The 12,955-nt window shown below is 40.4% G+C and overlaps 1 protein-coding gene across 1 annotated transcript in view; it reads left to right on the top strand.

Moving 5' to 3' along the window:
• LOC122555000 (pyruvate dehydrogenase E1 component subunit alpha, mitochondrial-like) overlaps window positions 1-12,955 on the top strand; it is a 43,693-nt gene that overhangs the window by 22,818 nt on the left and 7,920 nt on the right. Inside the window, exons 4-7 of the mRNA XM_043700557.2 lie at window positions 311-437; window positions 2,759-2,850; window positions 3,022-3,114; window positions 9,677-9,832. Of these exons, the coding sequence (XP_043556492.1) occupies window positions 311-437; window positions 2,759-2,850; window positions 3,022-3,114; window positions 9,677-9,832 (468 nt within the window). The remainder of the gene's footprint in view (window positions 1-310; window positions 438-2,758; window positions 2,851-3,021; window positions 3,115-9,676; window positions 9,833-12,955) is intronic.

The following is a 12,955-nucleotide window of genomic DNA, read 5'->3' as shown; positions in this document are numbered from 1 at the left end:
TTTGTTAAATCTGTATTGGTAATGTTGGTATGAAAACCTTTTCCTTTGACAACACTAAAGATATTATTGACTTGATCATACAGTTAACTAGTATTAAATTGTACTGGACCTTGTCATCCCATTGCTGTTCCATTAATCAATGAATTAAAAATTATTTTCAGCATGCTTGGTAGCCCACAGCTGAAAACAAGTTTAGGTAATTTATGTGAACACAGGCAGAAGACCTGGTGATTCTGTTGTGAAAATGATATGTTGGATTATGACTCATTAAATGAAGTGCTGACTATCAAAATCTTATTTTTAATTCCAGGAAGCCTGCTGCGTTGGAATAGAGGCTGCAATCAAACCAACAGACCACCTTATAACAGCTTATAGGTCTCATGGTTACACTTACACACGTGGAATCTCTGTCAAAGAAATTCTAGCTGAGTTGACTGGTAAGTTATGAATAGCAAAATATTAGCAAATGTGGTTTAGAATTGAACTTGCACCAGCTCATACCATGTAAGAAACAGCATTAGGAGTTGGCCATTCAGCTTTTTGAGTCTGCTCTGCAGTTAGTATCAGTTACCCTATCTGAAACTGGCAATCTAAATTTTCCGATAGAAAGTATGTTTTCTCACACATACAACATAGTACACATTACAGCAGCTCTTCATAACCATCAGATATTCTTTATGAGGTAATTTTAATGTGTCTGGTGTCTAACCTGTTCCTTTTTTAACTTCCTTTTCCTATCCACATTGCATACAATGTCTACTATCTTAGTATTGTCTGCAAACTTGAATAAATAACACTTTATTTCTTTATCTAAATCATTTGTTTATGTGGTTAAAAGCTGAAACCTCCATTCAGATTCCAACAGGATGCTATTTTTCACACCTTAGGGGTCACAGGAGGCCACATCTTAGAAAACATAAAGGTGGTTAAATCTCCAGGACCTGATCAAGTGTATGGCAGGACATGGTGGAAAGTCAGGGAGGAGGTTCTGGGGTCCATAGCAGAATTATTTCTATCATCTAATAAATATGGGTGAAATACTGGATGACTGGAGAGTGGCTAATATTGTAGGCGAAAGTGAGGAGTGCCAATGCTGGAGATCAGAGTCAAGAGTGTGGTGCTGGAAAAGCACAGCAGGTCGGTTAGCATCCGACGAGCAGCAGGATCGATGTTTCGGGCAAAAGCCCTTCAGAAATGTTAATATTGTGCCGTTACTTAAGAAGGTCCGTAAAGAGAAGCCTGGAAACTAAAGACCTGTGAGTCTGAAATCGTTGATGGGTAATTTGTTGGATGTGATTCTGAAAGTTAGGATTTACGTGCAGATGGAGAGGCGAAGATTGAATAATAATAGTCAGCCTTTCTTTTTGTAAGCAAAATTATGTCTCAAACTTGATTGAGTTTTTACATGAAGCAAACAAAAAGATTGAGGGCAGAGCGGTAGATGTTGTTTAGTTGTACTTTAGTAGAACCTTTGACAAGATTCCACATGGTAGACTATTTAGTAAAGTTGGATCATAGGGGATTTAGGGTGAACTTGCCAATTGGATATAAAATTGTCTTTATGGTAGGAGACAAAGTGCTGGTGGAGGGTTGTTTTTTGATCTGGAGGCCTGTAGCCAATGCTGTTCCACACCCATTAATAATGGGTCTGCTTTTGTCAATTGTATAAATGATTTGGATGAGAATATGAGGCATGGTTAGTAAGTTTGCAGATGACACCTAAATTCGTGGTATTGTGGACAGTGAAGAAGGTTATCTAAAATTACAAAGAGATCTTGATCAGTTGGGTCAGTGGGCTGAAGAGTGGCAGATGGCGTATAATTTGGATAAATGTGAGACATTGCATTTTGGTAATGCAAAAAAAGATGTACAATTAATAGGGCTCTGGGTTGTGTCGTAGAGCAGAGATCTAGGTATTCAGGCGCATAATTCTTTGAAATGTGCGTCACAGGATGGTTAAGTTGTTTAGCGTCCTTGCCTTCATTGCTCAGACCTTTTGAGAATAGGAGTTGGGACATCATTATGAGGTGGTGCAGGACATTGAGGCCTCTTCTGGAGTACTATCACCAATTCTGGTCGCCCTGTCATAGGAAGGATATTATCAAACAGGAGAGGGTTCAGAAGAGGTTTACCAGGATGTTGCTGGGAATGGAGGGTTTGAGATATAAAAATAAGCTGGAAAGGCAGGGGCTTCTTTCACTGGAGCATAGGGGATTGTGGGGTGACCTTATAGGTTGATAAAATCAAAAGGGGCATAGATAGGTCAATGACCAGGTTCTCTTCCCTCGGGTGGGAGAATTCAAAACTAGGTGGCATATTTTTAAGTTGAGAAAGATTTTAAAAATTACTTGAGGGCCAACTTTTTTTTTTTTACAGTGTGGTTCGTGTGTGGAATGAACTGCCAGAGAAAGTGGTGAATGCAGTTACAGTTGGAACATTTAAAAGACTTTTGGATAAATTCATAAATAGGAAAGATTTTGAGGGACATGGGTAAAACGCAGGCAGATGGGAGTATTTTAGCTTGAGAACGTGGTTGGCGTAGAATGGTTGGATGGAAGGGTCTCTTTCCATGCTGTATAAATCTATCTAAGCTTAGGTAGCAGAACCTTACGTTGTATTTTGCTTATGGGCTGTAAGAATGTTTTCACATGCTACAAATTCAACTTTGTCAACTAACGATTGTTTAACGAGGTATATCATAAATATAACTTCTGGTTGCATTTGTTACTTATGAAAACGATATGAATGCTGTCAACAGGTAGACGCAGTGGTTGTGCTAAAGGCAGAGGGGGCTCTATGCACATGTATGCTGACAATTTCTATGGAGGCAATGGCATTGTTGGTGCACAGGTAAGGATAGATCTACCCACATGGTTCAGGAAATGATTGTAATTATAAATTGCTGTACAGATTAATGACTGGATTAAAGCCAAGGTGTGGTATACATTATGCAATATAATTTTGCTTGATGGGTTAAGTTTTTAACACTAAAATTTGATTATGCTTCATCATTTGAATTAGGTTCCTCTTGGAGCTGGGATTGCACTCGCCTGCAAATACTTTGAGAAGGACGAGATATGTGTAACCTTGTATGGTGATGGTGCAGCTAACCAGGTAAGGCTTGTAATTGTAAAATGACCTGTCATGCTGCTATATGTTAACACAGAGCAATGTGACAAAGTAATAAGACTATAGTTAAAAGTAAGATTATTAATGTGTGGAAGTTTCGGTAGAGGCAAATTAAAAATGCTGAATGTAGCTTTGACTTGATATGTAATCATTTATAGAAAATATCAGATTATTGTTGTTGTTAGGTGGTCCCCCAAGACCAAGAATGACTTTTTGCCACTCAGGTTATGAGATGATTAAACAACCCAAGGTTGGATCTGTTGTAACTGCATGATGTGGAAGCTGATGGACCCTATTATGGTTCGTACTGATCATATCCGGCTCAAAACCGATGAGCTAAAGTCTTTGTTTCAAACAGTGAAACACATCAGGGAGAAGGAGTTGCCTGATGCTGTGTTCCAGGAGGTAGTCACATCACTTGGATTAACCACCTCAAATTTGGTCAGAGATTATAGATGTAATTGGAGGCATACTCAGGGGAATAGACACTGTTCTATGTGGCCAAGAAACCCAAAGGCTGTGTTGCCTGTCTGATGCCCAGGTTCAGGATATTTCATCTGGGCTACCAAAGAGCTTGGAACTGGATGGGAAGGTTTCGGTTGCCGTGGTCCACGTAGGTACCAATGATCTACATAAAAAGAGGAAAGGGGTTGTGCTTAAGGGAATTTGAGGAGCTAGAGCCTAACTTAGAAAAAAGCAGAACCAAAAAGGTGGTAAATTCTCGGTTACTATCTGAGCCACAAGCTAGAGGTTTGGAGCTGGGAATTAAATATTCAAGGATACATATCTTATCGAATGGACAGGCAATTGGCTGAGAGGGTGGGATTGTCTTGTTAGCAAGAAATGAAATTATTTTGAGAATGAAGTGATAGAGTCGGAAGATGAAGAATCTGACTGACTGGAGTTGCTTACAGGCTTCCTAGTAGTAGTCAGGGAAGGAATTAAATCTGGAGATCGGAAAGGCACTATCACAGTAATCATGGGGGACTTCAGTACACAAGTGGACTGGGAAAATCGGGTTGATAGTGGATCTCATATAAAGGAATTTATGGAACATCTACAAGATGGTGTTTTAGAGCATCTTGTGGTAGACCCCAGTAGGGAACAGGCATTTCTGGATTTGGCAATGTCTAATGAGGCAGACTTGATTAGGGAGCTTAAGGTGAAAGGACCTCTTCTGGGGGGGGAAGGCAGTGACTACAACATGTTAGAATTCACCTTGCCGTTTAAGAGGGAGAAGCTGGAATCGGATGTAATGATATTACAGTTGAATAAAGGTAACTACAAAGATATGACTGTGGAGCTGGCCAGGGTTGATTGGGGAGCCTAGCAGGGCTGCGATGGCAGGGATTTCTGGGGTTATTCAGGAAGCACAGCAGAAATTAATCCCAACAAGAAGAAAAATACTACAGGGAGGATGAGGTAACTGGTTCTTCCAAGGGAAGTTGGGAACAACATAAAAGCAAAAGAAAAAGCATATATGTGGTGAAGATTAATAGGATGTAAGAGGATTGGGTTGCCTTTAAAAACCAGTAGAGGATAACTAAAATAAGCAATGAGGGAAGATGATAAAATGAGAGTAAGCTAGCTAGTAGTATAAAACAAGATTGCAGGAAGTTTCTTTTAGATATCTTAAAGGTAAGAGAGAGGCAAGAGTTGGAGTTTAGCTATTACGTCACTGGAAAATTAGGTTGGTGAAGCAGTTATGGGGAGTAAAGAAATAGTGAATGAGCAGAGTAGGTACTTGGCATCAGTTTTCACAGGGAGTCATGGAGAGTTCTATGGTGAGCATTACTCAGGAGAAGGTGCTGGGGAAGCTGAAAGTCTGAAGGAGGATAAATCACCTGGACCAGATGGATTATACTCCCCAGAGTTCTGAAGCTACAGCTGAGATTGTGGAGGCTTTGGTGATCTTTCAGGGATCACTGGAGTCAGGAAGGGTCCTGGGGAACTGAAAATGATTGATGTATCTCCCTTGTTTAAAAAGGGAGGGAGGCAGATGACAGGAAACTATAGGCTGGTTAGCCTGACTTTGTTCGTTGATCAGATTTTAGAGTCCATTTTTAAGGATGAGATTACGGAATGCTTGCAAGTGTGAGATAAAATAGGGCTGAGTCAACATGGCTTCGTCAAGAGGAGGTCACCCCGGACAAATCTATTAGAATTCTTTTGAGGAAATAACGAGCAAGTTAGATAAAGGACAGTCAGGGGATTTGATCTTTTTGAATTTCCAGACAAGTGCTGCACAGGAAGCTGCTGAATAAGGGGCAAGTTACTGGCATGGATAGAGATTGGCTGACTGGCCAAAGGCAGCAAGTGGAGATGAAGGAGTTGTTTTTCAGGATGGTGGCCGGTGACTAGTGGAGTTCAGTAGGGATCAATGTTAAAACCATAACTATTCATGTTATACATTAATGATTTGAACTGAGGGCATTGCTGCTAAAATTGCAAATTACACAAAGATAGGTGCAGGGACATGTAATGTTTAAGAAGCAGAAGAAGGAGGAGGACTTGGGCATGCTAGGAGAATGGGCAAAGAAGTGACAGATGGAATACAATATGGGAAAGTGTGAAGTTCTGCACTTTCTTCGACAGAATAGGAAAGACTGTTTTCTAAATGGGGTACGGCTTTGGAAATCTGAAGCACAAAGGGACTTGGGAGCCCTACTTCAGGGTTCTCTGAAGGTTAATGTACAGGTTCAGTTGTCAATTAGAAAGGCAAATGTAACGTTTGCATTAATTTCAAGAGGACTAGAATACAAGTGCAGTGATGTACCTGTTGAGTATGTGAATTTGTTGTATAAGACTGTGGTCAAACCATATTTGGAATATTGAGAACAATTTTGGGCACTGTATCTAACGAAGGACATGTTGGCATTGGAGGGGCCCAGAGGATGGTTTACAAGAATGATCCCAGGGATGAAGGGTTTTTCATCTGAGGAGCGGTTGAGTGTGGATCCATACTCATTGGCGTTTAGAAGGATGAGGTGCCGGGGGGGGCTAGGGGTATCTCATTGAAGCTTAATGAAAACTGAGGCCTGGATAAAGTGGACAAGGAGAAGATATTTCCACTAGGGGGAGAGGCTACAACCTGAGGGACGAACTTAGATGAGGAATTTTTTCAGTCAGAGGGTGGTTAATCTGTGGAACTCATCACTGCAGCGTTCCAAGAAGTCAAAGAAAGATAGGTTCTTGATTTGTCAGGGGATTAAGGGTTAAAGGGAGAAGGCAGGCAAATGGTGTTGAGGAGCATACCAGCCATGATTGAATGGCCGAGCAGTCAGAGTCACAGATGTACAGCATGGAAACAGACCCTTCTGTCCAACTCGTCCATGCTAACCAGATATCCTAAACTAATCTAGTCCCATTTGCCAGCACTTAGCCCATAACACTCTAAACCCTTCCTATTCGTATACCCATCCAGATGCCTTTTAAATGCTGTAATTGTACCAGCCACCGCCTCTTCCTCTGGCAGCTAATTCCATACATGCACCATGCTCTACGTTAAAAACTTGATTCCTTAGCCTCCCATGCTCCAGGGAAAACAGCCCCAGCCTATTCAGCCTCTCCCTATAGCTCAAATCCTCCAAGCCTGATAAGATCCTTGTAAATCTTTTTTCTGGATCTTTTAAGTTTCACAACATCCTTCCAATAGGAAAGAGACCAGAATTACACATAATATTCCTAAAATGGCCTAACCAATGTCCTGTACAGCTGCAGTATGACCACCAACTCCTATACTCAATGCTTTGACCAATAAAGGAACGCATACCAAACACCACCTTCACTATCCTATCTACTGTGACTCCACTTTCAAGGAACTATGAACCTGCACTCCAAGGTCTCTTTGTTCATCAACACTCCCCAGGACCTTACCGTTAGGTGCATAAGTCCTGCTCCGATTTGCTTTCCCAAAATACAACACCTCGCAATAACTTAAATGAAACTCCATCCACCAATCCTCTGCCCATTGGCCCATCTGATCAAGATCCTGTTGTAATCTGAGGCAAACTTTTTTGCTGTCCACTATACCTCCACTTTTGGTGTCATCTGCAAATTTACTAAGTATACCTGTTATATTTACATCCAAATTATTTTTATATAAATGACAAAAAGCAGTAGATCCAGCACTGATCCTTGTGGCACTCCACTGGTCACAGGCCTCCAGTCTAAAAAGCAACCCTCCACCGCCACCCACTGTCTTCTACCTACAAACCAGTTCTTCATCCAAATGGCTAGTTATCCCTGTATTCCATGAGATCTAATCTTGCTAACCAATCTCCCGTGAGGAACCTTGTCGAACATCTTACTGAAGAACAATAATCAGGTCTACTGCTCTGCCTTCATCAATCCTCTTTGTTACTTCTTTAAAAACTCAGTCAAGTTCGTGGGACATGATTTTCCATGCACAAAGCCATGTTGACTATCCCTAATCAATCCTTGCCTTTCCAAATACATATAAATCCTGTCCCTCAGAATTGCCTCTAACAACTTGCCCACCACTAATGTCAGGCTCACTGACCTGTAGTTCCCTGGCTTTTCCTTACCACCTTTGTTAAATAGTGGCACCATGTTAGCCAACCTCCAGTCTTCTGGCACCTCACCTGTGACTATCAGTGATACAAATATCTCAGCAAGGGGCCCAGCAATCTCTTCCCTAGCTTCCCACAGAGTTCTAGGTCCTGGGGATTTATTCACTTTTATGCGTTTCAAGACATTCAACACCACCTCTGTAATATGTAAGTTTTTCAAGATGTCACCATCTATTTCCACACATACTACACCTTCCATGTCCTTCGCCATAGTAAACACAGATGCAAGATACTCATTTAGCATCGCCCCGATCTCCTGCGACTCCACACATGCGCTGCCTTGCTGATCTTTGAGGGGCCCTAATCTCTCCCTAGTTATCCTTTTATCCTTAATGAACTTATAAAATCCATTTAGATTCTCCTTAACTCTATGCACCAAAGTTATGTCATGTCCCCTTTTTACCCTCCTGATTTCCCTCTTAACTATACTCTGACTGTCTTTTATACTCTTGTAAGGATTCTATCAATCTCTCCTGTCTACACCTGACTTATGCTTCCTTCTTTTTCTTAACCAAAACCTCTTTCTCTCATTATCTAGTTTTCCCTACACCTAAGAGTGTTGTCCTTCACCCTGACAGGAACATACTGTCTGTGGACACTCGTTATCTCATTTCTGAAGGCATCCCATTTTCCTGCCATCCCTTTACCTGTGAACATCTGCCCCCAATCAACTTTTGAAAGTTCATGCTTAATACTGTCAAAATTAGCCTTCCTCCAATTCAGAACTTGAACTTTTAGATCTGGTCTACCACTGACCCCTCAGTCACCTGCCTTGCCTTATTTCCCAAGAGTAGGTCACGTTTTGCATATTTTTTAGTAGATACATCCACATGTTGAATCAGAAGATTTTCTTGTACACACTTAACAAATTCCTCTACAACTAAACCCTTAACACTATGGCAGTCCCAATCTATGTTTGGAAAGTTAAAATCCCCTACCATAACCCCCTATTATTCTTTCTTGATGGGCTGAATGGCCTAATTTTGCTCCTATGTCTTAAATTGTGGGAATGTCATCCAGGACTGAATCTTGGTTGAAGAAATCCTCAATGCTGTTTCTAATGAGTGTGCGCAACCGTTCTGTCCTTGATGAACACTACTTCAATTCTTAGCTATCAATGGGGTTGTGTCCTTGGGTCCTTGGGACTATCATGGTCTTGACTGCTAAAGAATTAAAGAACTTTGAGTGTTTGCAATTTGCTGGATTTCCTGATGCTTTCACCCACCTCCTCTTTAAGACATGAGTTTTTTTGGTGTCCTTGGTCTTCATTTGTCTATAGACCTGCTTTCTTTGCAACAGATGATTTTATGCTGTCAATTGTGAACCAGTAGGTTCATGATGTGTGACATTTTCCAGATGCAAAAATTTGTCTAAGTGTAAGACTTGAGTGCCCAAGCTTTGAACCTAACGGACAACTCTTGTTGCCTAATAATTAAATACTTTTCCTGATTTTGAGAGGCTAATAACTGCTTCTGTTACTGCTGTCTCAGTATTGGGTAAATCCTAAATCAGAAGTCATGATCCAGCTGTTTGCAAACTGTCGGCATCCTTAAACTTGATGCACAGCTGTGAGATTCTGAGAGTACGTATCTACTTAGCCAGGAACATGGCCAGCCAGACACAAAGATAATAAGAGAATTTGGTGCTTGATACAAACTATAGCATTGTTCTGACTTGATGACTAATGTGGAAAGGTCTGTAAAGCTGAATTAGCTCATACAAATGTTTTTAAGGATGTAATATTTTGTCTATTGATTAACTTTACCCAAACTTTAAAAGAATTAGTGTGAAGAAGTGCTTTCTAAATTTTAAGATTTCCCATTAGGTAAGATTTATCTGATGTATGCATAGCTTTGTCAAAGTGAAGTGAAAATGGCACTGAGGTTTTTATTCAAAACACTTATTTCCTCATTTAGTCTCTTTGTTTTATTGTTTAATTAATCTTCACCTTTTAGGGCCAGATTTTTGAAACCTACAATATGGCAATGTTATGGAAATTGCCCTGCATATTTATCTGTGAGAACAACAGGTATGGCATGGGTACCTCTGTGGAGAGAGCAGCAGCCAGCACAGACTACTACAAGAGAGGTGACTTCATTGCTGGTCTGAGGGTAAGATGCTCTGGCCCATTCAAGTTCTGTTAATAAGGGGAAATTGAATCTGTTTTGCAGTATTGTTGTGACCATTGATCTTGTCTCAGTACTCAATGGGTTACAACAGAAAACAAAAATAATTTTATCTGGTTATCAAGATCATTAAATACCTCACCTCATCTCAGATTTTACAGATTAACCACATATCTTATTAAACACAATTATTGGTTTATTATCACAAGAAAACTTAATCAGTAATTATGCAATCATTGGCAGAGATTTAAGCCAGTTGGTCAATAGACCAATATCTATACATTGAATTAGACAGCAAAGACTTAGATATTTACAAGGGTTTCTCTGTAAATCTTTAGTTTAGCACCATGCCAATTTCTACCTTTTTGTCTTCTGGAACCTTACCTGGACAAATGATCCAGAAATATCCGTTCAAATCTCTGCAATAGCGAGGGTTTTAAATTCATTTAGAGTATTTCTGGGAAAAAAACTTTTTCCTCAGAACTTAAAATCTAACAATCATCAGGGCAATTCACAAGAGAAACCAATATAAAGAGAAAGCAACATTTCTATATGAAAGGACTCTGCTGATAAGTTTGCAAGTGGACTCTGAATGGTAGAGGTGTTGCCACGGAGAATGTACCAATTAATGACTGACAACTGACAACTTTTGACTAAATCAGAGGGTGGCTGTCACCTATTTTGTTGAGTTAAAACAGGTGCATTGCATGTTTAAGTGTTCCTTCTGTCTGCAAAGAACGGCACTTTTATAACTAATGCATAGTTTTCTGTACATAAACTCGTTCCATGCTGTGAGGCCAACGAGCAATCCTAAATTGATTGTAGGTATGTTTCTTCGCACACTTGGTTATTTAACAAATGCAGTCCAAACACACAATCAGATGAAATGTTAAAGGGTCCTTAAATTAGAGAGATTAGTTTATAACACAAATACTGGTGTGGAGAAGTTTTCAGTTTGTGGGATAAGTGGAGTCGACATCTAAACTGTACTGAGTTGTTGTCTTGTGACCTGTACAACTAGAGAAGTGAAGAGGGTATTAAATTAAAGTTGGGGCAGAAAATCAAATAGGGAAAAAATATTCATTAAAAGGTAAAAACAGTGGAAAATAGTAATCTGGAAAATGAGGGTCAGAGAATGGCAGAAGGAACAGAAAGAAAAAACCCCTAGGAGTGCACCAAAATTCAAGACTAAACTAAAGGCTTTACCTGAATGCACGTAGCATTCATAACAAAATAAACAAATTGATCGCGTGCATTAAAGTAAATAAATACGATCTTTAATTTCATTGCAGAGACATTTTTTCAGGATGGCAAGATTGGATTATGTGTATTGTGTGGTAAATGACGTTCAAAAGAAATAGGAAGCTATGTAATGGTAGAGGGGTAGCTGTTAATCAAAGATGGCAGTAGTTACAGATGACCTTGGTTCAGGAAATAAGGATGTGGAATTAGTTTGGGTAAAAATGGGGAATAATAGGGAAAATATGTCACGAGTGGGAGTAGTTGGCAAGTCTCCCAATGGTAACCACAACATGAGACAAGAAATAATGGGTTACTGTGATAGAGTTGGCAATACTCATGGGATGCTTTAATCTACATAAACTTCGACAAATCAGATTGGCAGCAGCCTACCAGATGAAAAGTTTACAGAATTGATTTGAAATGGTTTCTTAGATCAGCACATTGTGGAATGGATAGTGAAGTATGTTGTGTAATGAGTCAGGATTAACTAATGACCTCTGAGTAAAAGCACCCTGAGGTGGGGATCATTCCAGTAATAGCTGTAAGTCAGTAAGTGTGAGGCAGAGAGAAACGTTGTGAAATTACAATCACGAGGGAAGTAGTACTGAGCAAAATGATGGACCTTTAGGCTGAAAACTTTCTGGGTCGAGATGGACTTCATCCCAGGGTCTTAAGAGTGTGCTAATAAGGTAGTAGATGTGTTGTTAATTTTCCTAAATGTAGGAAATTTTGGAAAGCTTCCATCGGATTGGAAAGTAGCAAATGGAACATGTCTATTGAAGACAGGAGTGGGGGCAGAAAACAGGAAACAAAAGCCAGTTAACTTTGTGTCAATGGTAGGGAAATTGTTAGAATTGATCATTAAGGTGATGATCACTGCACACTTCAAAAATGTCAAGGTAATCAGGAGGCATCAGCAAGGTTTTGTGAAAGGGAAATTGTGTTTAATCGCTAATTGGAATTCTTTGAAAGAATATCATGCACTGGATAAAAAGGAGCCTATAGATGTACTACTGTACACGTGATTTCCAGAAGACATTTGAAAAGGTACCACAACAAAGATTATTGTGTATAATAAAAGCTAATGATGTAGTGAAGATGATTGGTTGGCTGGCAGTAAGTAGAATGTGCACAAATAGGTCTTTGATAGGATTAGATTAGATTACTTAGTGTGGAAACAGGCCCTTTGGCCCAACAAGTCCACACTGCCCTGCCGAAGCGTAACCCACCCGTACCCCCTATATTTACCCTTTACCTAACACTACGGGCAATTTAGCATGGCCAATTCACCTGACCTGCACATCTTTGGACTGTGGGAGGAAACCGGAGCACCCGGAGGAAACCCACGCAGACACGGGGAGAACGTGCAAACTCCACACAGTCAGTCGCCTGAGGCGGGAATTGAACCCGGGTCTCTGGAGCTGTGAGGCAGCAGTGCTAACCACTGTGCCACCGTGCCACCCAATGTGATGAAGTTCCACAGGAGTCTGTGCTTAAGCTTCAGCTTTGTAAAATTCACATCAATACCTTGGGCAAGAGATTGAAGACATAGTAGCTGAATTCATAGATGAGACCAACATAGTAACATCATGAAGATCTAAGGCAGTTGCAGAAAGATGTAGATCAGTTGAGAGAGTAAGCAAAAGTCAAAAACCAAAGTGGGTAATATAACAAAATGTGAAATTATTTGCATTGATAGGAAAAATTAAAAAGCAAAGTATGACATCATGGTGGCGCAGTGGTTAGCACTGCTGCCTCTCAGCACTAGGGACCCCGGTTTGATTCCCGCCTCAGGCGACTGTGTGGAGTTTGCGCATTTTCCCCGTGTTTGTGTGGGGTTTCCTCTGGGTGCTCCGGTTTCCTCCC

This window comes from Chiloscyllium plagiosum, unplaced genomic scaffold (assembly GCF_037043375.1).
Source record: "Chiloscyllium plagiosum isolate Xiang-an unplaced genomic scaffold, Cpla_swu_hap1 HiC_scaffold_12, whole genome shotgun sequence".
In the NCBI taxonomy this organism is placed as follows: domain Eukaryota; kingdom Metazoa; phylum Chordata; class Chondrichthyes; order Orectolobiformes; family Hemiscylliidae; genus Chiloscyllium; species Chiloscyllium plagiosum.
This window is presented reverse-complemented; position numbering and strand designations above follow the sequence as displayed.